A 23,256-nucleotide genomic window follows, 5' to 3' on the forward strand; every position below is an offset into this window, starting at 1 on the left:
GCACATGGCTTAAATCTGAAATTGTGTCGTGGAATTAACATGTTTTAAACAGATTTATGTACACAACATATCCTAAACACATCCGTTTCATTGAGCGAGTCCCTCACACCCAATATTTACGCTTAGTAACAACTATAGAATGCTTTACCTGACACGTCCGCCCTTTGCCTCTAGTGGACAGGGGTCCGGTGCTTGGGTACAAATTCTACCACTGAATCTGAACTGCCAAGGCTCTGGAGAGCTCACTCAGCAAATACACGTTTTACCTGTCATGAAGTGAATGGTGTGCAGTATGACTGTGTTGACCCATTTTTTTTTTTTTAGAAATCACTGAACCACATTAGTTTCTCAAATTATAAAACCAATCCATCGTCCATCCATCTGTCCATCAATTCCCTTCAATGTACTACTGCACATGTATGCGCGCAAGCATACAGCGACAAGCACACAGGCGCATACTTACGTATGTTAAAACAATTTGAATAGTCAATAATAGATTGCATTTCGTGTGCCTGTGGCTTTAACACTCATTAAAGAGCGCCAGTAAACCCCACACTTACACAATACATAACACAAAATAACCTCATCATGGCCTTATGCCAATGAGCAGGCACTTCGTATTGTGTGTACATAGAGATGGATAGATGGAAAGATAGATAGATAGATAGATAGATAGATAGATAGATAGATAGAGAGAGATGGATTTATTCCCCAAAGTAAGTGCACTCTTTGCCTTGACACAATAACATCCTCTCTCATTAAACACTGTATTCCGATGTGATTGTCAATTGCAGGGCACAAATCGTGCTTTGTTCTCCTTGCTTGCGTGTCTTCTTCTTCTAAAAGGACGTGAGTTCTCCCCCGATGGTAAACGCCAGGCTGTCTGTGGCAGAGGTTGGTCCTGCACACAGGTGTAGCACTTCAAAGGAGCATCTGCGCACACGAGGACAAAAAGAGACACTGAAAGTGAAGAAAGACACACCGCGGGTCTCTGGTGGCTGACCTGGACTCAGACCTCAAGTTAGGATGATTATTGCGCGGGCGAGCGCCCTCCATCTTCCCTCAGCTCGGTGGTCCACTCCTGTGAGCTCACTTTAACACCCTCACTAAACAGCGCACTTAGGGGCCGGCGCTGAGGCGGTCTTCGCACCTCGGCCACTCTTCATTCATTTTTGATGAACGGCCTCTGGTAAAAGGCCGGTTAAAGGGCCACTTCATCACAAGTGATACGACCCCGGGGGAGCCCCGTAGCACGTCCCAAGGAGGGCATCTATTCACTTTCAGGGCAGAGAGACAGCATGTTCGCCTGTTCCCGCCTTCTTCTCACTAGTGCTGTGGTGTGAAATGTCAATTAGAGGTTATAACAGAGGCGCCCGAGTCACTAGATACCTCAGCACCTGCAGTATTCAGAACTCTTAGCGGCACTCGAGCCGCCAACAACACAAAAAAACACTAGCAAGTCTTAACTAACAGTAATAGCCCCACCACCTCTCCCAGCAACCAGCAGCACCCTGGACCCCCCGTCGCACAGCGAGACATCAGCACAACCTTAAATAATAGCGGTCTGCTGGTCGCCGTTGTCAGCAGCTAGCAGCAACATAGACCACCCGAAGCATACAGAGCGCTAGCAGACCCTTAAGTAATAGCAGTCGGCGGCTTACCGCTCTGCTCTCAGCAAATAGCAACGCCATAGGCCACCAGCAGCACACAGCACTAGCAGGCCTTTAACTAATAGCAGTAGGCAAATCGCCACTCGGCAATTAGCAGCGCGATAGACCACCAGCAGCACACAAAAACAGTACTAGAACCAAGGGGGGGGGGGTAAACCAACAGCCCTTCACCACTCTCAGCAACTAACTGCACTCTGGGTCACCAGCCGCTCACTTAGCTACCGGCAGAGCATTAGCTAATAGCAGCATACACATCATCATCTTGAGTCACTAGCAGACAGAGCCAGTAGCAACACTATGAGCCACTAGTAAGACCTCAGCTAGATCCCTGCTTTCAGACACTAACAGCACCGCGGGCAACCAGCCTCACACGAACCACTATCAGCAAGGGAGGACAAAAGCAGCAGCTACATCACGACTCTTAGCAGCCAGCAGCGCTTTGTGCCATCAGCCCAGGGAAATATCAACATAGCAGCACCTTTGGAGTTAGCAGCCCAACAGCATCTTCCTGGCCCTTTAACAGCAACAGTAATTAGGAATCAGCAGCAATACCTTGGGCTATTACCAGGAGTCACAGCAGCACCCTGTGTGTCCGATGAGACCCCCAACAGCCCCACATTATTTTCGCAGCAGCAATTAATCGCCCTGAGAATTACCATCACAGCAGTGCCCTGGCCAATTATTAGAAGCAAGTGCAGCAGATCAGGCAATTTCATCAGAAAGAGCAACTTCCTGAGAATAATCAGCACATCAGCACTCCTGCTTTGTAGCAGTTGCTCAAAGGCCCACCAGGGAAATGTCAGCAGAAACAGCAGCAGCCGGATAACTAGCAACACAGCAGCTCCCTTAATGTTAAATGTGGCCACCACAGCACCCATAGATTGTCGCAGCAGCACGTGTTCACCATATGAATTAGCAGCGCAGCAGCACCTTGGTCTATTAGCAGGAACCACAGCAGCACATCAGTAAATAGCAGAAAGAGCAGCACAATGAGGAGCAGCAGCAGAACAGCAGCACCATGGTAAGCTAGCAACAGCACCCTTGCGCATTAGCATTAGTACAGCAGCACAATGAACCATTAGTGACAGCCACAGCAGCACACCAAGACATATAAGCAGAAAAAGCAGCACCCCGAAACTAAAGAGAAGCTCAGCAGCCCCCTGGCTCATTAGCAGCAGCCACAGCTGCATACCTGGGGCAAACCAGCAGCAAAAGCAGCACCCCAAGAATTTGCACCAGAAACAGCAGCACCTTGAGAATAAGTAGTAGCACACCAGCACTCTGGCCTATTAGTAGCATCCGCAGGAGCACACCGAGACTCGTCAGCAGAAACACCACCACCCTAAGAATAATAAGCTCTGTGGCCCATTAGTAAGAGCCACAGAAACTAAGATATGCTAACAGGAACGGCAGCCCTATGAGGCTAAGCAGCAGCTCAGCAGCACCCTAGACCATTTGGCCCATTAGCAGCATCCACCGCAGCGCTCTGGTGGACGCCAGCCGCAACTGCAGCACTCAGAAATAGCACCGAAAATAGCAGTTCCTTGAGAATAAGCAGCAGCACAGCAGTACTCTGGCACATTAGCAACAGTCACAGCAGAACAAGGGGGATGGGGGGAAGAAACAGCAGCACTCCGAGAGTCAGCAGCAGAACAGCATCGCTCCGGGAATTAGCAACAGCACCCTACCCCATTAGAATGAGCCACAGCAGCACCTCGGGAAAAATCAGCAGAAGGAGCAGCACCCTAGTAAACTAGCAACAGCAACCTGGCACATAAGCATTAGCCACAGCAGCACCAAGAACCATTAGTGACAGCCACAAAAGCACACAGGAGACATACCAGCAGAAACACCCTGATAATTAGAAGCAGCATCCTGGCCCTTCAGCAGCAGCCATAGCAGCACACGGGGAGCCTATCAGCAACCACAGCAGCACACTGACAATAAGCAGCATCACAGCAGCATCCTAACCCATAGGCAGCAGCCACATCAGCACCATGGACTATTAGTGACAGATACAGTAGCACACATGAGACATATCAGCAGAAACAGAAACACCCTGAGAATAATGAGCATCTTGGCCCATTAACAGCAACCAGGACAGTACACTGGGATATCTCAGCAGAAACAGCAGCACTCTGAGAACAGCACCCTGGCCCTTTAGCAGTAGCACACACAAGACATAGCAGAAACACCCTGAGAGTCAGCAGCTGCAGAGTAGCCCCCTGGCCTTTGAGTCGGGGGTCATAATAGCACCGGATCATACTAGCAGAAACGGTGGCACCTTCAGAAAAAGCAGCAGCACCAGCAGCACACAGGGGCATATCAAGAGGAACAGAAACACCCTGAGAGTAATCAGCATCACAGCAGCGCCCTGGCCCAGTAGCAGCAGCCAGGACAGTACATGGGGCATTTCAGAGCACCCTGGCCCTTTAGCAGCAGTCACAGCAGCACGCGGGGAGCCTATCAGCAACCACTGCAGCACCCTGAGAATAATCAGCATCACCGCAGCACCCTGGCCCGTTAGCGGCAGCCAGGACAGTACATGGGACATATCAGCAGAAACAGCAGCACCCTGAGAACAAGCAGCAACCCTGATAATTATCAGCAGACCAGCAGCGCTCTGGGAATTATCAGCAGCCGCAGCAGCACCCTGAGAATAATCAGCATCACATCGGCACCCTGGCCCGTCAGCAGCAGCCAGGAGAGTGCACTGGGACTTTTAAGCAGAATCAGCAGCACCCTGAGAAGAGGCAGCAGCACAGCGGCACCCTCCCTGACCCTTTAGCAGCAACCACAGCAGCACCCTGAGAACTATCAGCAGAACAGCAGCGCCCTGGGGATTTGCAGCAGCACCCTGGCCCATTAGCAGCTCGGGCTGTGCTCCTTTCATCTTGCTGGGGGCAGCAGACGCTCCTATTTATCTGCCTGCGGATCAATGGCGTGGCGTCACCAGTGGCACTGGGAGGATGACGATTGCACCATTAAGGGATGACAGCTTAGAAAGAAGAGGGCAATGGTGAGATCCCTCCCAGAGCCAGCCCTGCACCGCGGAGAGCGCGCATCGCAGGTCACCGCAGCCCATCTCCGCCCCGCACCGCTCCCGGAACCGCACCAGCACCGCAACCGGCACCGCTCGCCATGGACAGCAGGAAGGACATGCTGCGCTTCCTGGAGGGAGGCCAGCTCGGAGCCCTGGCTAGCAGGCGGCTGCAGTCCACGGGGCAGGAGGCTGGGGACAGGATGAGCCCGGAGCCCCGGGACAAGCTGCTCGCCAGGGGCTGTCTGAGCCCCAGACCCGGCCCCCTGATGGCCCGGGAGAGGGCGGCGGAGGAGGACGGGGTACCGGGCACCATCACTGACGGTGGCCGACCAGCGGCCGCGCTGCTTCCACACCCCCCCGCCTCGGAGCCCCTGGGGGCCGCCAAGGAGCAGCAGAGCAGCTCGGACACCGAGTCGGATTTCTATGAAGAGATCGAGGTGAGCTGCACCCCGGACTGCAGCTCGGGAAGCGTCGATTATCAGCACAACAAAGGTACCCAACACTGACAGCACCTTTTTATTTTACTCTGACCAAGATCCGGCACAGGGCCAATAAAGCCATTAATGCCCCTTCGATGAGCGGGCATGGGCCATCCATGCCCCTCGATACACGCTCACGGGGGACCCAAGGGCAGCCACACACCCCTGCACGGGTGGGCGATTGGCAGCGAAAGGGAGTGATGCCCGTCTACAGGGACACTTGGCAGTTGAATGCATCAATGCCCACTCTGCCTGGCATCAAACACCTAAAGGCGGTTAGGGCGAGAGTAAACGCTGTACCTAGGGCAATTATAACCCGTGTGTGTGGGATGGCGGTCATTTATGCAATTTATCTCTGTGAGGTGGATATCGGACAGCTCGTGCGGCAAAAGCACCTATGGGAATGGAGAACCGGGCAGCCAGTGGCAGTATTGCCCAATCTGTCCATTGGACAGAGGCAGTTAGTATCTGTAGTCGTCTCTGTTTGTGTGGGAGAAGCGATGCGCTACTGTCAGAACTGGCCTCTCCTTCACAGGGGAGCAGGGCATCATCTGTGTGTTGAGGGCACAGGTCACATAGTGCAATTAATTCCCTGCGTGTGGGCAGGGCAGCTGGCATTATTGTCCTACCCGTGTTTCTGAGAACTATGCACCCCTATAATTTCTAATCTTTTCTTTACTTTGGGTAGTAGGCACTAAGTAGCAGTAATGCCCTTTCCGCACGTGGGCTCCGAACCCCTATTCCCATTAATGTTTCTCTATGTGGTGGGCACCCGGCACCGCATGGCAATAGTGGCCAAGAATGACAATTATGCGTCAGGCACCGGGAGTCCTGGTGCAAATAATTGTATCAGGGACCCGGCGATCTATCCCAGTGCTGAGGGGTTCCAGTGCAAAAGACACCGGACTCCTAATGTCATGTTTACCCCTCCTGCCGCGAGCACCGGCTGCCGGGGCACTACACTGCCATGCGCGGGCACGGGTTTAGGGCAGATACAAGCAATTCATCCATTCCTTGGCGAAAGCAGCCGAAAACACTTCAGAGAGGATGGTTCCTTTTTAAGACAATTTAGCAATTTAGGAAGAGCAAATTAGATAGATAGATAGATAGATAGCATTTACACAACACGCGTGTGAAACAAAGATATATTTCTTTTTATACAGAAATGTTTGAGATATAAAATGTATGTACAGTTAGCGATTTAAGATGATGAAATACGAGTGTGGCTAGTAGAATGCATTTTCTCTCGTGTTGCTATTAACCTCATCTTGTATTACCATGGGAAAAAAACACCTTTATAAAAAAAACACATGGAAAGGGATTTTGGAGGGGGTGGACGTTCAAAGCCTAGGGAACGGCGCTTTTCGCCCGGATCCTATGGCATATAAACCGCTTCCTGGCACTCTGGTCCGGGCACTGTTAGATCAAAGCCCCATCGTAGAAGCGATGGAGTCCTCTGGTGGCTAAGCACAGTCCCCCTAAAAACAGTCGCATCCCCCATCAGCCCAGGGCAATCCTCAGCCATGCCTCCCAAGTACCTGTCACCTCCGGGTCCCCTCGGGGGCGCCAGCTCGGAAGTGGTCCAGGGAGCTTCGGACATCCCGCCCCCTGTGTTGTAACACAATGCTGTCTGGGCCTCTGAGAGCGTGACGGGCCTCCTCTGCAGCCCACGCCGCGCCCTTCCTGCCTTAAAAGAATACGAAAGAGTGGCAGCTTTCTGGGACAGGGCCGCTGTAACGCAAGAGTCGGGGGCATGTAAACATATTTGAAGAGAACCATAGGCTACGAGCAAGGACAGTGCCCTCAGAGGTCCAAAACTGTCACATCCTTACGCTTCGGAATAGAAAGTCATTTCAGAAGTATAGTGAAAACGTGGAGGAGAAATGTGCCCACTAGAAAGCCACGTACGGGTCGCTCCTGCCGTAAAAATGAGGCAGTTATTTACTTTACTAATAATTCTATAGTTTGAAAGAAGTAAGTGAGAAAAAATATATACATCTTCTTTAAAACGGACATATTAAAAATATGACCTAGATATGTGTGTATGTATGTGTAATTACATTATGTATATATGTTTATATAAATATAAACAATACAAAAATGCAAAATATACATGTGTGTGTATTTCTGGTATATAAGCAACTGCCGTATTAAATAAAAACAATACAATAAAATTATAAATCGCACACAATAAATATAGTATAAATAATCGTTAAATGAAAGAAACCCCGATTAAAATAAAAAAGTACTTTAAGAAAAAGTGCGGTATTAAAATATTTAATTCGTTCAATACAAACCATGCAAACTGTATAGGGCTTGAACAATCAACGTCCCATTTAAGAAAACAAAACATTGCTGTATTGTTGTAATGTATTGTTAAATCCTAATTAACGATGAGATTGCTGCCTGTCGCTCGCAGTGATACATGGGCTAGAAAAGAGGGCCTGTGTGTAGTTCTAACGAAATAACACTCGTACCAGAGAGTACTTCACCCTGGCGTGGCCCCGAAGCTGCACGAGACGCCTTGTAATCCGCCACAAACAAATAAACACATAAGTAAATACGGCATGGGAGCCATGTCAGGGGCAGGCATTGGCCCCTGCCTCGCCGGACTGGACGCAGAGGCCGGGAGGGGCACCGGTCCAGCCTGACAGCGACACGCAGGGCGCCCTCAGTGTGCCCACGAGCGGGCAGTGACCGGCAGGGCATGGGGGTGGTCTCAGCGGACCTGATATGCTATGAGGGCAGAACATGCAGCAGGACGGGGTGTATATTAGCAGGTGGGGGCGCAGGGGTTAGGGACCCGCGTGCGCGGCAAGCGAACGCTGGGGCAATGTAAGGAGGCTCCCAGGGCTTTACCCCAAAAGTCTACGCATCCAGGGTGCGAACATCCAGATCACCGGGCCAGATAAATACTAAAAGAACAGAAAGCCAGGATTGAAGATTTTGCGAGCTGGCGGGTCGCCGTGAGAATCCAAGGGCCACATATTATTAAAGTATCCATTTTGAACCGCTGTAGAGACCTGTGTGAATTAAAGCGAGCTGACAAGTGGAGGGTTGGGGAACAAATGGAGAACGAAGGGAGTATGAAGGAAAGATGGATGGAGGTACATATCAAAGTAAAGGTGGGGAGAACTAGGTGATTGGATACGGAAGGAGATGATTACAGGAGGGAAGGGGAGAGAAGGAAGAATAGAAGGAGGAGAGGGAGGGAGGAAGGCGTTGGAATGAAGGGTGTGAGGGAATAGAGGACGTCGGGATAGAAGTGAGCGAGAGAGGAAGGGTAAATGGTAGGAAAGGCAAAAAAAATGAAAGGGGAGGGGAAAGGAGAGGCGAGCGGTAGATGGAAATGTAATTGGTAGTGAGGGCAGGAGAAGAGGAAAAAAATAGGGAGAAGGGAAGGGAGAGGAATGAAGTCGGAAATAAAAGCCGAGAGGAGGGGAATAGAATGTTGGAGTAGTAAAAGGAAGTAAAAAGGTAACTTGAGAAGTACACACAAAGAAAGATACAGAGAAGGGATGTGTCAATTAAGGGGGTGGAAGAAAAGGAGTCAGGAGGGAGGATGAGGTGAAAGAGGAGGAAGGGAGTTGTAGTTGTTCAGAAAAAAGCTGAAAGAGAAGACTTGGAAGGCAAAGAAAACACAAGTGGCGTCGAAGGTGGGAGGAGATTTTTGTGATTAAAACGAAGGGGAGAAGCAGGAAGTAATGTAGGACACAATAGTTGCGGATTGACATCTTGAGGATTGAGCGTGGTCCAGCTGTCTGTTCTGTTTTCTTTAAAGCAGGCTGGGCAGGTAGACTGAGAAGAGGGCGATCGGGTCCTTGTTCTCTCCTGTTTCTGGGAGAGGACTGCATGGGCAGCCTGAAGGTGGATGTGTGGTGGACTCTTGCCCTCTTCTGTTTCTGCGAGAGGGCTGCATGGCCAGCCTGAAAGTGGATGTGTGGTGGATTCGTGCCCTCTCCAGTTTCTGCGAGCGGGCTGCATGGCCAGCCTGAAGGTGGATGTGTGGTGGGATTCTGTTCCTCTGCTGTTTCTGACAGAGAACTGCATGGCCAGCTTGAAGGTAGATGTGTGGTGGATTCTTGCCCTCTCCGGTTTCTGCGAAAGGGCTGCATGGCCAGCCTGAAGGTGGATGTGTGGTGGTACTCTGTTCCTCTGCTGTTTCTGCGAGAGGACTGCATGGCCAGCTTGAAGGTGGATGTATGGTGGATTCTTGCCCTCTCTAGTTTCTGCGAGCGGGCTGCATGGCCAGCCTGAAGGTGGATGTGTGGTGGAACTCTGTTCCTCTGCTGTTTCTGCGAGAGGACTGCATGGCCAGCTTGAAGGTGGATGTGTGGTGGATTCTGACCCCCTCCTGTCTCTGAGAGAGGCCTGCATGGGCAGCCTGAAGGTAGATGTGTGGTGGGACTCTGGTCAACTCCTGTCTCTGGGAGAGGACTGCATGGGCAGCCTGAAGGTGGATGTGTGGTGGACTCTTGGACTCTTCTGTTTCTGCGAGAGGACTGCATGGGCAGCCTGAAGGTGGATGTGTGGTGGACACTTGCCCTCTTCTGTTTCTGCGAGTGGACTGCATGGGCAGCGTGAAGGTGTATGTGTGATGGGACTCTGGGCCTCTCCTGTCTCTGTGAGAGGACTGTATAGGCAGCCTGAAGGTGGATGCATGGTGGGACTCTGGCCCTCTCCTACGTCTGTAAGAGGACTGCATGGGCAACTTGAAGGTGGATGTGTGGTGGACTCTTGCCCTCTTCTGTTTCTGCGAAAGGACTGCAGAGGCAGCCTGATGGATGTGTGGTAGGACTCTGCTCCTCTCCTGCCTGTGTGAGAGGACTGCATGGGCAGCCTAAAGGTGGATGTGTGGGGGACTCTTTCCCTCTTCTGTTTCTGCGAGAGGACTGCATGGGCAGTCTGAAGGTGGATGTGTGGTGGGACTCTGGTCCTCTCATGTCTCTGTGAGAGGGCTTCATGGGCAGCCTGAAGGTGGATGTATGGTGGACTCTTGCCCTCTCCTGTCTCTGTGAGAGGACTCCATGGGCAGCCTGGAGGTGCATGTGTGGTGGGACTCTGGCCCTCTCACTTATTAAGTTGGGAAGAGTGTTTTAGTCACACCTTCCATCTTTGATGGTTGGGTGCATGATGATGGGCATGTGAAGCAAAGTCACATGTAGAAGAAAAATACAAACAGGAGAACAATCAGTCTTGAGAAAAGTCACAGGCAGGATCAAAATCACAGGTAGGATCTAATTCAAAATAGGAGCTAATTCACTGGTGTTTGAGTGCAGGTAAAGCTGTTCTTGAGCCTGAACTCTCGCTCTTATCTCTGTGATTAAAGAATCGGTAGGCTGAACAATGTTTTCTTAGTATATGAAGGTAGATGAGCAGAGTGAGGCCTTCTTCCTTGTTTCTGTGTGTAGGATTGATAGGTATACACTGGGTGGTCCATGTTATGTCTCCGACTTTTGCTCTTGTATCAGTTGGCAGGGTGATGAGCAGTCTTTGACCCTTCTTGTCTTGTGTGCAGGGCAGTGCACAGAGTCCCTGGGTGGGAGCCCCATAAGTGGTGGAGATCCAACTAAGGGCAACGGTGGAGCACACAACAGTATGGGCTGCACAGCGGACCAGATGCGCCGGTACCGGACTGCATTCACCCGGGAGCAGATTGCCAGGCTGGAGAAGGAGTTTTACCGGGAGAACTACGTTTCCAGGCCCAGGAGGTGTGAACTTGCAGCAGCCCTGAACCTACCAGAGACCACTATCAAGGTACTTCCTCACCACTGCCACCTATGCCACCACCACCTCCAACTGTTCTAACTCCACCCATATACCTCTACAAATGTCACTTCCACAAACTCTACTTGCAATAACATCAAGTACACCATCATTGCCTACACAAACGTTACCTCCAATATCTTTGCCTCTTCCTGCATCACTTCGACCTGCACCAACACCACCTCCAAGAGCACACCCTCCACCAGAACCACCTCATTTATCACCCTCATCACCTCAGCATCCCAACCTCCATTAACCACATTTTCCAATACCATTCATCCTTTAGGAGCACAACCTTCATGAACGCAGCTTGGGAAGTTCCATCACTTTCTGTAGAACCTCCAGCAGTATCTCCTCCATGAGATTCAGCACCACATGCAAGAATCCAGAATCCCCCAGGGTTTTCTAGGCCACAACCACCAGCATCATTCCCAATGGGACTCCGTGCTCCAGAATCAACTATATGCATAGTCCCTAGCTAGCCCCACCTTGGTCAGCAACCCACACAGCAGCATGATCTCCACAGAACCCCCTCCTGAGGATCATCTCTTCTACCACAACCTACTCTAAAATACCTTATTTAACATGCCTTTCACCAGCCCTACCTCATCAGCTTCAAATCAACTACCACCAACTTTACCTCCAGGAACTCCACCAGCATGTCATCACTAGGGCAGTCCTCATCAGTATTAACTTCATCAGGACCATCACCTGTACCAGCACAAACTACACTTAACTATCCATCTATCCACTGTTTGCTTATGTGTTGCAGTCATTATGTGTCTTCATAGATTAAAGAATAAGGACAGCTATTGACCCTAAAGAAATACAAAAAATGAAAAAGGAACGTTGTCTGTCTGTCACATATTGTAGATAGATAGATAGATAGATAGATAGATAGATAGATAGATAGATAGATAGATAGATAGATAGATAGACATATAGACAGTACTCAACTCAAAATGTTTCTTAATACTCACCTCACAATGTTTCTTAATTTTGAATGCTATCAGGAAAATTACACCCCTATTTCCAAGCTTCTCCAGGAAACTCTAGTTCATGCTGTTATTATCTCCAGGTAGGATTACTGCAAATTACTTTTGGGTGGACCATCTGGATATTTGCTCAAGAGGCTACTAGTGACTTAGAATGAGGCTTCCTATCTAATTCTTTGTTTGAGCAAAAGGATCTGCACCTCTTTCCACCTTTTTTGACTACATCCTTCTGGTGCTAAGCACTGTCTTTTAAAGCCTAATGCTCACAAAGCCCTCTACAGCCCTCTTTTTCTGTACACTCCTTCAAGGAGTTTTCACTTTAAATCAATTTAGGAAGGCCTGCATGGGAAACCAGGCCTTTTCCATGGTTACTGCCGAAGCTTGGAACACCCTACACATGCATGCCCTAAAAATGCCTCATTACATTTCATAAGTCCTTAAAAGCTTAGCTGCTTCCCATCTAATTTCTCTACCCATAATTTCCCTTTCTATAAGTGGCCCCAGTTCTTCATTTTATGCAGCACATGACACCCTCTTCCTAGGTAACATGTGATTTATGAAAAACCTCTCATCACCATCATCACCATCACCATGACATATATAAGTCTACGTTTTTCATTGCATCTCTGTATGCACAGGAGACACAGAAACATTTCCAATGCCAGTTTTAAAGTTATCTTTGGTATATATTAGTATGAATGTAATCTGTGTGCCTGTGTATCTATTATACGGTAGGTGGAACTTTGCTAACATTCGCTTGTCTGACTATTCTTAAAAATATACCTCTTAACAATATATGTGGTGCGTGGATCTCGACACCAGGGAAGCCAGCTTTAAGAATTAACAGGCCAAATAAATCAGTTTCAGAATGGAAGAACTCTTGCTGCTATAAGCCTGCTTTAAGAAATAGTAAACATATATACTATTGGCTGCCCATACACAGTTGGCACTTCTCCCACAAGAATAACTTGAATTCACTATTTTAGAAAATCAAATGTTGCCTTTATTACGTGTTACCCAATACATCAAAATGTATATCATCCAGATAAAGTAAAGTTCACCACTCTCGTTGTTAAATATTTTGGGAACAACATTATCAAAAATTGTGTAAGATTGCTCCTTGTCCATCTTTTAACTGTAGAGGTATTCTGATGAATGCACGTGTTTCCCTTGATAGTTCAGTTTTCTTTCCAACAAAATAATGGATAAAAAGCGTATTCCTTCAAACATGGTACAGATTCATTGTTGAAGTATGTGTATATGTATATATATATATATACACACACACACGTGGTACATTTGGCTATCATTGTTGGGAAAAATAGCAGTAGTTTCTGCTTCGAAAATTGCTAGAATGAGGTTGTACCCATGAATTAGAAATATCAAGCATCTTTTTCTCATAGGCTGATTGTAAAATTTGCATAAAGTCTAATCTAATAATTTCCTTGTGTTCAATCAGAATTCCCCAAATAAAAGATAAAGAAAACCTTAACATTCCAAGCAAACAAGGCCTCTTATCAGATGGACATTGCAGGGAACAAGTTCCCATAGAAAATATCTAGAAGAAACCAAAAATGTTTCTGTAAAACTCTATGGAACAGCTCACAAAAAAAGTATTCTTTTTCACATATTAGAGAACAGGCAATGGCGTTACAAAATATTCAAGTTATTGTTTTCAATAAGTTCGTGTACTATTACAAAAAATGCTAATTTGAATACCAGCCGAATCAAAATACACATGGAATATAAAAATATATAATGGGTCCCATATATTATGATCAAATACTTGAGGGTTCTATAATTGTTGTAAACTACTTTATATTCAAGCTCCTGGTTCACCAGAATCCATTGTAGGCATAATAGGACTTTTTTGGTTGGTTGCAAAATCTAATACGGAATAATAAAACTGTACTATAAACATTACACACCACAGACACACACACACACACACATATATATATATATATATATATATATATATATATATATATAGAGAGAGAGAGAGAGAGAGAGAGAGAGAGAGAATATATAAAGGGCATACAAGATAACTATAATATGGTCCTACAGGGCCATTGAGGGCCTCCTGTGCTATAATAAACGGTTTGAAAATGTCACCAAAATCCAGAGCTTGCAATATAGCACCATATTACACAGTTACCCATTACATATTTTTACAGTATATATTAATTTTGGGCAGCTAAGTGGGTAAAGTGTTTTTTTTAAAAAGGGTGATGTTTAGTGAAAGTGGCAAGTGAATTGGTAGACTATACAGTGTTTGGTTGCTGGTAGAGAAAAATATGAGAAATATAGTTATATACCAAATTAGGCTCTTAGAAAAAACACACTTTTCTTTATTTAAAAAAACACATTCTGTCAATAAAAGGAAGAGATTTTTCAAATTGCTGTCTGTAAAGTGAGACTGGCGAGTGGGACTGATTACATATGCATTGTTCAGGATTTGTTTAGTGCTTCTTAAATAGAGGTTTATTTAAAGAATGGCCAATAATAAAGCTACAAAGATTGGTTAGTGACAATCGATATAATGATTATAAAACCCATATTTGACCAGGACCAGATAAATAATTTCCATATTTTATAAGAATATAACATATTTTAAGTATTACACATGTGCCTGTTAGAATAGTACACGTCCATTGAAATTACTATGATGTTGGAGTTACAACAGAAATGCTGAAATTCCTCAATTTCATTATCTATGTGAGGTGCCTACTGTCTATATATGTTTAAACGCACATACATGAATGTTACATACACAGACTACCCACAGACACAAACACACGCAGTCACACACAACATACATGCATAACTCACATATCACCCTCTGCCGTATTTCGGCAGCTTGAGTATAGGATTAATGTATATAAAGCAGAGCTGCGCTTGGGACATCTGTGTGACTCCATCTAAATTAATGTATATGTATACCCGGGCACTAATGCGTGCAAAATTTTACATAAATCTGTCATTCTTTGCCATATTTAGGCAGCTTAAATCTATGCAGCCCCTGTGTAGCTTTGAGTTGTGCTCTGGCTGTGTTTCTCTCCATATCTAGGTTTATATTATTATAGATCTGTGTACAGACACACAAGGTACCTGAAACCACCCACCACCCTTCCCTATATTTAGGCAGCCCGAATGCAGCCTAACTGTATTCAGCTCAAAGTTTCCTGTGGGTGTCTGTGTTCCTCTGCATATTTAGTTTTATATTATAAATCTGTGCAGAGATACAAATTGTGCAGGAATCCACTCGTTGCTATATTTAGACAGCCTGAATGAAGTCTGGCTGTGCTGTGGATGTCATTGTGATTCTCTCAGTATATAGTTTTATATTTTATGTACACAGGACGGGTACGTAAGACACCCACGACCCTTCGCTATATTTGGGCAGCCTGAATGTAGACTTACTTTATTTAGCTCAGTGTTGTGGTGTGGGTGTGTGTCTCTCCAGTTATAGTTTTTTGTTGTTGTTGTATATCTGTCTACAGACACGCAGGGTCATGAAGCCACCAGGCTATATTTAGGCGGCCTGAATATATTTTGACTACTTAGCTCAGAGTTGTGTAGGGGGTGCCTGTGCGTTTCTCTAAATTTCTAGTTTTATATTATAGATCTGTTTACAGACACACACGGGACATGAAGCCATCCAACGCCCTTCGCTATATCTAGGCAGCCTGAATGTAATCTGACTGAAGTTAGCTCAGAGTTGTGCAGGGGGTGTATGCGTGTTTCTTTTCATATATCGTTTTATATTATAGATCTGTTTACAGACACACACGAGACACGAAGCCACCCATCACCCCTCTCTGTTTAGGCCGCCTGAATGTAATGCAACTGTACTTAGCTCAGAGCTGTGCCCTGGCTGTCCCAGTGAACCTGCCTCTCTCCTCCCCCACAGGTCTGGTTCCAGAACCGCCGGATGAAGGACAAGCGCCAGCGCCTGGCCATGACCTGGCCCCACCCGGCGGACCCGGCCTTCTACACCTACATGATGAGCCACGCTGCGGCCACCGGCAGCCTGCCCTACCCCTTCCCCTCGCACCTGCCGCTGCCCTACTACTCCCACATGGGCCTGGGCCCCGGCTCGGCCTCGGCCGCCGCCCCCTTCAGCGCCCCCCTGCGACCGCTGGACACCTTCCGGGTGCTGTCTCACCCCTACCCGCGGCCGGAGCTGCTCTGCGCCTTCCGCCACCCGTCCCTCTACCCGTCCCCGGCGCACGGCCTGGGCGCGGGGGGCAGCCCCTGCTCCTGCCTGGCCTGCCACGGCGGCGCCTCGGGCGGCCTGGCGCAGCGGGCCTCGGACTTCCCGTGCTCCGCCACCACCCGGACGGACTCCTTCCTCACCTTCACCCCGTCCGTGCTGAGTAAGTCTTCGGCGGGGGGCCTGGACCAGAGGGAGGAGGTGCCCCTCACCAGATAGAGGCCCTCGGCCCTGACTCCGTTCTGTATTTACAGCCCTCTGCCCAGAGGAGGACCCCGGTGACAGGAACTAACTAGGACAGCCTCGACCGCAGGCTCTAAGAGCGCACATTCCACAGCAAAAAGATGAAAGGAGGAGTCACCTGCGAGCGATGCCGAGGGACTTCCCTCCTCAGAGGGAGCCCGGGCCGGGAGGACCTGTGTCCTCTCAACGCTCATGCGGCGAGCCACTGTTCGTGCCACAGACTTTCACAGCAAGAGAAAGACCGCATGTGGCACATTGATTTGCACCACTGGAAGGCTGGGAAGTGAACTCTGCAATACTTGAAAGTCGAAATGCTGTCTACGAAAAACATGTCCATGCAAACGGAGGATTGTGTTTTATTTCCAGGGATTTATTTTTAAATTTAAATTAAAAAAAAAGTGACACGTGTTTCTGTGCTGAGATGCAACAGTATTATACCTGTGCTCCCACACACGATGCTTTACTGTAAAATACACTGAAATGCTGTACAATGGGGCGGTGGTGGTTGGGGGGTGCTCTTTGCTTGGCACTGTGGAGCACAGGGCTCGGCTGCGTCTGTCCTCTGTCCCTCCCCCTCTCACTGAGCCCCGATAGGCCGGACTGAGGGACCATTAGCCGGCTCCTGCTGCCAGTGACACTGTCTCGTTAGGGCCCGCTGCTGGAATAATGCGCGCCCACTGGCGAAATTAGCGATGTGATGTATATGCGGGCAGAATTTCTCAATGTCGAAAGTATAATAATGTATTCTCCGAGCCGAGGACCTTGTGCCAAGCGCTAACAAGCCGCCGAGGGAAGGGATTAGGTAGGAGGGGATCAGCAGCCCTCCCCGACAAACACAGCTCTCCATGTCAGAGCACGGGCAATTTGCCTTCCATTTACATTTCACCTACAGTCCACCCGTGTGTTTTTTTTTTAAATATATGTACACACGCGCCTTTTTCTCCTGCTGGACTTCAAACCTGTTGTATTTTTTTAGTTTTTTTTGCTTTGTTATGTTAGTGCCTATTTTGAGGGGAGGGGTTTATTGTTTACACCATGGGATGTTCCAGATATATTTATTTATTGTTCCACCTTTCCTCATACATTACACACCTTCTTGGTGTGGGGGCACCCGGTCACAGGGCTGGACCCACCACCCCACATTTCAGTACAAAACTGGTATTGTTGGGCTACAGGCCTTTTTTCTCGGTTGTCTGTTTTTTTTAATATGAAAGAAGAGCAATGCCTCCCAAAGAACACTGCTACGACCTGTTATTTCCTAATAAAACAAGGATCAGATGAAACTAAAACAGAGAACGGCCTTGTCTTTCTTGATAGAGTTCAAGGGCTTAGTCCTCCTCATTCACAAATGAGAATCTATCTATCTTTCTTTCTATCTATCTATCTATCTATCTATCTATCTATCTATCTATCTATCTATCTATCCATCCAAAACAGAAGTACATATTCACATATTCCTCTCCACTTGTGTGTACTCTTCAGTACTGTTAGTGTTTGTAGTGGCTTCTTCTGTTTTTTTAAGAATTGGAAAAACGAGGAAAGAAAATATATTTTGCAATCAAGCGCTGCTCATAATTCTGGGGGAACGGCCATAACGTTGTGGCAGTCCCCTGGTTCCTACACTATTAGATTTTGCGATGGAACAAATTACACCCCATCACAAACCGAATCTTGAAAATCAAAATGTAATTTGTGAGAATATTTTCATCGAAATTGAAACTGCCTGTACATTTCACAAAGGAGTATATATATATATATATATATATATATATATATATATATATATATATACACACAAATGTATAGAACGAAATGTATTTATGTACTAAAGCAACGATTTTACGATTTTAAACCACGTTATTGCAACAAAAAAAAATCAAGAAATGTATTGGGTCATTTCTCGAATGTTCTATTCGTGGCTTATTCATAAATTTTACGGGTGCATGTGGGAGAGCGGTGGTGCTGCCTCGCAGTCGGTTTGCACAATTTCCGTTTGATTTAAACCCTCACATAGGAAAGAGAGAATACGAAATCGAGGTTTTTATATGTTTTGCTTGTGTCACTCGCCGCCCCGTGTTCTGACAGACGCCCCCGTGGTGCGTGTGATAACCACGGGCAGGTCACAGGAAAGCAGCGACGTCCGCCCGGCAGGGAGCGGGCCTGTGACAGGTAGAACAGGCGGAGGCCGCGCGCTCGTCCTCAGTTAATGGGGGGGCAAAATGAGGTGTCTGCAGCAATATTGGAAAGAGCAAGATCGATGGTGCCTCCCCGTGTCCAATCAGCAGCCTTTAATTGACTGTGTTTTCGGTGTAATTGAGCCACGGTGCCTCCAAATTGAAGTTGAGGGTAAGGCCAGGTCTGCCCCGGATGAGAAATTAGCGCGCTGAGGTCCATAACTCAAGGCGCCCTCCGAGGGGCTACTGCTAGCATGCGTACACCGAACAAGTGCCTGGGAGATAACACCATCAGTCGCCAGATAAATACTGGGTGTTTGTCTGCAGCTTGCAAATTATTCGTATTTTTGTTGGTGACAGGAAGATTGTGGTCGCTGCCCGAAGACTTTGTAGTAACAGTAGTGTGTTGTACGGAGCTCGCTGCCTGATTTATGCGGTATTGTGTTGGTTATAGCCAACGGTTTTGTGGCATTATTTTTTTGGGGCAGTTTTATATAGCGCGAACTCGACCCAAAGGTATTTGAGCACCAGTTATCTTACACAAGGGCTCATTTAATTCTAGTCACAGGACTTTAAGTGATTTGCCCAGAATCACAGGATGTTGAGCGGACGCTGAGACTCGAACCTGATTCCCCAGCGCCATGGTCTGCAGCTCTGACTGTTATCATCAAATAGTGGGCAGACGTGCGGTACTTTGTTGTTCATCAAACGGCCGGAACTCCTTTCTTAACCTCTATAAGCTAAAAGACTGAGTCAGTCCTCTTGGCTTCAGGTGGTCATGAAGACGAGGAGGCTACGCCCGGCCTTCGAGAAGCGAGGGTACATACACCGTCATTTTCTTTTCAGTAGAGGCCACTCGAAAAATTACTGAACCCCTAAAATCTGTGAAGGAAAATAAAACAGCAAGTGTCTCCTTTCTGGCGCCAGCTCGTATGTGTTGGGGGCGAGGGGTGGTTGTGTTGTACTCACACGCCATATTGAGGCCCAAAGCCGCCAACCCCCACCCCTCCCCGCCTACATGTGATTGATTGCCTTATTAAAGCGTGTTCTTGTAAGTGTGACCAAACTGATTGCGGTGCATATGTTCGGAATAAAGCTCATCTTAAACAAGCGTCCGAGAGGGGGGCGGACACGCTCCCGCGGCCGGCAGAGGGGGGCTCCTCCCAGCGGAGGGCTGTGCAGAGTCGGTCCTGCACGGTTATCCTCGCTAAATAACAAGGTCAAAGCACTCGACCCCGGTGTGCGGAGGGCCCCGGTGTGCTGCGTCGATCTGCCGCGCTCCCCGAGACTGCGGCTCTCTGCCCCATCACTGGGCGCAATTGTATCTCGAAGTGTAATTTAAGACGTCTCCTTCAGTACCCCTAGGGGCGTAGCTCCAATTGGTGCAGCAGGTGCAGTGGTACCGGGGCACAGAGTCCTGAGATGCCCACTGTATCTCAGATGCCCACTGTATCTCAACACATACATAAGTGATGTATATAACTACCCCAGCACCAATCAAAGGGGCCATTCAGACTGCACATGGTGGGGAGCAGCCCACGTCTACGGAGAGGCTGAGCGCGCTGGCTCATAGGATGTCACGTGACCTTTTACAGCCTTCATTATGTACACGCCGGGAGGTCATTTTTCTATAAAAATGCCCGTGCAAAAATCTGATACAAAACAGCAAATGCTGCTACCCCTGTTTCACAATCCCCAAACGCCTTTGCAGTGCCTCCTTCGGTCACATCCCCCCCACCCCACCTCATTTTGAAGACCCTCCCCCCATCATTCTGGATCGCTTTCATGCTCTGGCTTTAAAACTTGGCTCCCCTCCTCCGTTTCAGTACATTACACTGAATGCTTTCGTTTCCACCAAGTAACATGATATTAGCGGCCACATCCAAGCTAGGTAGTGTTTCTTCAAGTACTTGTGACCAGCGCATTGTGACGGTGATTGTCGCACTAAAACATGGGATGTAACCCTGTGATTGGAGAATGACAGGGAAGAGGCACAAAGAAGGGAACAATGTCACTACTTCCAGAGGCGAAAGATAGGAGGACCTTCTGGTGCAGGGATCCCCAACCTTTTTGGCTGCGCCCCTTTCACTCTAGTGCCTTGATTATGGCTATTTCAATTTACGGTACAAACAGTCTAGCTGGGCAGTCTTTGTACATGCTATGGATACACATTTACTATTTGCCCTAGTGCAAATTGTTCACCTTAGTCCGGATTAAAACCTTGGTGCTAATTCCATTTCAGTTGCTAAATCCCAAACCTGAGGTATGTTTCTGTGCTCACATTGTACAGGTGCTAGTTGCCCTTTTCCAAATCCCCATCTCTGTGCTATTTGCCAAGGGGCTTCAGAAGGTAAATCCTCACACAAATGATATTGGCCAATAGCACAACATTCTGATTTGTGTACCATGGAACTACGGCAGTGTTCTGATTTGAGCACCTTAGCAAGTCTGTGCATTTTCCAGAGCACACAAATTAAATTTCACTCCATTTTCCAATAAGATTCTCACCAGTTTTGACTTGCTGAAAACTTGTGAACATATAGCTCCGGGCAGGCAACTGCACATGGGCAAAGAGCTCATGTGCAATTGACACATGGCCGACACATCCAGTGTTGTAAAAAGGGCCTAAGACTTAGGTATATATGTGAGGTATCAATCTCAGGGGTCCTTCAAAGTATTTTTCAGTGGGGAGGGTAAAGGTGGAGGGGCCAACTTAAGGGTGAATCCTGCTGCATTACACTACCGAGTACCTCAACATCAGTGCTTGACAGTCGAGACCTTACATGATTAGGTGTGCTGCGCTCATGACACAGTCAGGGTTAACCTCTACAGCTCTTGTGATGCTAAAGTTGCACATGGCTGGGTTCAAACTGGGTGGCATGGTGAGCAAAATAATGGATGGATTAAACCCAGATCTGTGACTGGGGGTGAATGTTTGATTGGTTCCGCATTCCGTCCATCCAGTTACGCTATCCCACAGCGTTTGTGTTTTGCTTTGTTAAAGTTGGAGACCTTGGTAATGAGCGGGCAAACAAGAAGCTGCATCTCAAACTTCAGTCTACTTCAACATTAATCACATTTTTATTCTCAGGAGTCAATAATGAGAGTTGTATTTACATTTTGAAATTTGTATTTATCATTTGTTCTCAAATAGTTTTCTTTCTTGACATCCTTCAGGCATATTTTACAGAATATAGCATAATGCGTGTCCCATAAATCTGATCCCTATTCTACATTTTTAATACAGGATTTTTTTTTCGATCAAACAAGTCTTAAGAAGTTTTCGAATAAAGAGCAGTCAAGGCTAGCAACAAAGATTCATCTGAGTCAGTGAGAATAAAATATAAAACAGGAAAAAGGAACAAGCATCTGAGAGTCTGCCTAGCCACTAAAGCTATTAGAACTCATAAAGAGGAAAGGTGACAGCCTCTGACGAAAGAGAGATAGAGATTGGTCTGAGACTTCACAGAGTTCTGTTAAGTGTGACTGGCCCTCTCTGAAGGGGATCTATATTTATGGTGATTCATTTGAATACAGATACTGTTCCTGTACTGTCCCTGGGCCAAGTTTTATACATAGCATAATGATTGAAAAGTTTAACAATTCTTCAGATAATATGCCGGAACATCCAGTAAGAAAGCGAGAACCTCGTGAGAGAGGAACAGTTTCCTTCGAGATGATAAGTTCTAACAAAGAGTGCTCTGAGCACATGATACATTTGTAGAAGTTTCATCTACAGTGAAACATTTCACTATTTTCCCAACGGCTTGGGTTTTTGAAAGAAAGAACATTCATGTAAATTCTTGGTGTTATCACATTAAATCATCTGTGTCTCACACACAAGAAGCCTATTCATGAAGAAGCAAGTTTTAAGATTAGTTTAGCAAGTTTTAAGATTCCAATGCAGATCAAGCAGTTAATAATTAATAAGAAAATATAACTTCCTTGTTAGCATAGGAAGTTTGCGTCATGAGAAGTCATGCAAAAGTCACAAAAGAAACATTTCGCTGAGCGAAAGCAGTTTGGATTTAGCAAGTTGAGCAAGTCAAGCAAATGCGGGTCATGCAGAGGTTAGAAAGAAAAATGCCCTGTTAAAATGTGGCGTTTAGATAGGCCTACAATTCACTGATATGGTTTATTATTTAAATGGATTTTATTTTTATTAAAATATCTAGCACATGGTAAGATATGCAGCACTCAGGACACTGTTAGGGATGGACTAGCTAAAAGGGCAATCCGGCAGTCCCAGAAGGGCTGATCTGATAGATTAGTGTGTGGGTCCATTTTCTGGCTGTTTGTTGGCCTGTTTTATGGTATCATGGGACATTTATATTCTTGATTTCTCCGCTTTTACTACAAACATTGCCTGGTACAAGACAAATACATGCAGTCTCCCGTACTTTACAAAATATCTACACAGTTTGTTAATAACAGTTCAGAACTGACCGAATTTGCAAATGTGGTCTACTTTTTTAGCGATTTGATTTGCTAATAGCAGCCACTTTTAATTTGATGCTCAGGTGAATTATCTGTCTCATTCCAACCCTAGAAACAGTGCTCCCATTCGGCATTCCTTACTATAGAAGCAGTAAGACTATTTTTAATAAATAAGAACCTGATAACTTCCTGTCTCAATCTTATTTTTTCCTTTTTCTTCTGATCAATGCTTA

General features: G+C 47.0%; 1 protein-coding gene across 1 annotated transcript; it reads left to right on the forward strand.

The window, feature by feature from the left end:
* The first annotated feature begins 4,672 nt into the window (after positions 1-4,672).
* EVX1 (even-skipped homeobox 1) lies at positions 4,673-17,696 on the forward strand. The gene is made up of 3 exons (XM_069211442.1): positions 4,673-5,205; positions 10,711-10,949; positions 15,867-17,696. Exons 1-3 carry the CDS (start codon positions 4,812-4,814, stop codon positions 16,386-16,388), a joined length of 1,155 nt encoding a protein of 384 aa, XP_069067543.1. The 5' UTR covers positions 4,673-4,811; the 3' UTR covers positions 16,389-17,696.
* Positions 17,697-23,256: the final 5,560 nt, after the last annotated feature.

Source organism: Pleurodeles waltl, chromosome 10, assembly GCF_031143425.1.
Source record: "Pleurodeles waltl isolate 20211129_DDA chromosome 10, aPleWal1.hap1.20221129, whole genome shotgun sequence".
In the NCBI taxonomy this organism is placed as follows: Eukaryota; Metazoa; Chordata; class Amphibia; order Caudata; family Salamandridae; genus Pleurodeles; species Pleurodeles waltl.

Excerpts from the sequence above, each read along its gene's own strand:
- EVX1 (XM_069211442.1), top strand. The coding sequence starts at position 4,812 with ATGGACAGCAGGAAGGACATGCTGCGCTTCCTGGAGGGAGGCCAGCTC. Across the intron at positions 5,206-10,710 it reads CGATTATCAGCACAACAAAG|GGCAGTGCACAGAGTCCCTG; the intron begins GTACCCAACACT and ends TCTTGTGTGCAG. Across the intron at positions 10,950-15,866 it reads TACCAGAGACCACTATCAAG|GTCTGGTTCCAGAACCGCCG; the intron begins GTACTTCCTCAC and ends CCTCCCCCACAG.